At 70.2% G+C, this 1,391-nt stretch overlaps 1 protein-coding gene across 1 annotated transcript in view; it reads right to left on the bottom strand.

The window, feature by feature from the left end:
* Positions 1-205: 205 nt before the first annotated feature.
* Positions 206-1,391, bottom strand: part of LOC113980606 (monocarboxylate transporter 13-like) — a gene marked incomplete at its 5' end in the record, with an annotated part of 2,025 nt that continues 839 nt past the window's right edge. The window contains one exon of the mRNA XM_027707829.1: positions 206-981. Coding sequence (XP_027563630.1) covers positions 206-981 — 776 coding nt within the window. The remainder of the gene's footprint in view (positions 982-1,391) is intronic.

Raw genomic sequence — 1,391 nt, 5'->3', positions numbered from 1 at the left:
ACCAGATCCTTCACCACCCCCAGGGTGGGTTCCAGGTCACCCAACCCTCCCCCAACCCACTGTCACCCCAATGGGACCCCCAATCACATCCTTTAACACTCCCATGGTGGGTTCCAGATCACCCAACCCCAATGGGACCCCCAATCATGTGCTTGACCACCCCCATGGAGGGTTCCAGGTCACCCAACCCTCCCACAACCCAGTGTCACCCCCATGGGACCCCCAGCTGTGTCCTTGACCCCCCCAGCAGCGACCCCACGCTCTCCACCATCTGCATGAGGCCGATGGCGTGACCCGCCCGCCGCGGCCCCACCACCTCGGCCACGCCGGCGAACTGCAGCGGGGCCACCGCCCCGGCGCAGCCCCCGTAGGCCGCCGCCAGCGCCAGCAGCCCCCCGAAACTCTTGCCCAGCGGCAGCAGCAGCGCCGCCGCCCCCGCCAGCGCCGCCCAGGCCCAGAGGTGCCGCAGCAAGGCCGCGGCCGGCCGGGCCGCCAGCCACCCACCGGCCACCCTCCCCGCCCCGTCCACCGCCGCCATGGCCGCCAGGACGGCGCCGGCTCGCCGCGAGTCGCAGCCCAGCTCGTGGGCGCGGGCGGCGCCGTGGACGAAGGGCACGTAGTAGCCGGCGTCCAGCAGGGCGAAGGCGGCGGCGTAGCGGAGGAAGGGGCCGTGGCAAAGGAGTTGGGCCAGCGCCGGGCGGCGCCGGGGGGACGTCGGGGGGTCCGGAGGGTCTGGTGGGGTCCGGCGGGGCGGGCGGAGCAGCGCGGCGGCGGCCACCAGGTTGAGGGAGACGGCGGCCAAGAGGAGGAGGGCGCCGCGCCAGCCGTAGGCGTCCAGGGCCAGCGGCATCAGGGGGCCCAAGGCCAGGCCGGACACGGTGGCGCCGGACACCACCAGGCCCGTGGCGAGGGGGCGGTGGGCGGGGAACCAGCGGGAGACGGCGCCGAGGGCCGGGGTGAAAACCAGGGCCCAGCCCAGGCCTGCGGGGACACGGGGGGGAAAGGGGGGGGGGGGGGGGGGGGCTAGGGGGGGGGGGGGGGGGGGGGGGCAGGGGGTGGGGGTGTTCTGGGTCACCCAATGGGTTGGGGTGGTCTGGGGTGTCCTATAGAGTGTTCTGGGTCACCCAATGGGTGGGGTGGTCGTGGATATCCTATAGGGTGTTCTGGGTCACCCAATGGGTGGGGTGGTCGTGGATATCCTATAGGGTGTTCTAGGATGTCCCATAGAGTCTGAGATGTCCTATAGAGTGTTCTAGGTCACCCAAAGAGTTGGGGTGGTCTGGGATATCCTATAGGGTGTTCTAGGTCACCCAATGGGTGGGAGCAGTCTAGGACATCCAATACCATGTTCTAGGTCACCCAGTAGGTTGGGGTGATCTAGGATGTCCAAT

The sequence above is a fragment of the Neopelma chrysocephalum genome, unplaced genomic scaffold (assembly GCF_003984885.1).
Source record: "Neopelma chrysocephalum unplaced genomic scaffold, ASM398488v2 Primary Assembly neopelma1_94812, whole genome shotgun sequence".
Taxonomy (NCBI): Eukaryota; Metazoa; Chordata; class Aves; order Passeriformes; family Pipridae; genus Neopelma; species Neopelma chrysocephalum.
This window is presented reverse-complemented; position numbering and strand designations above follow the sequence as displayed.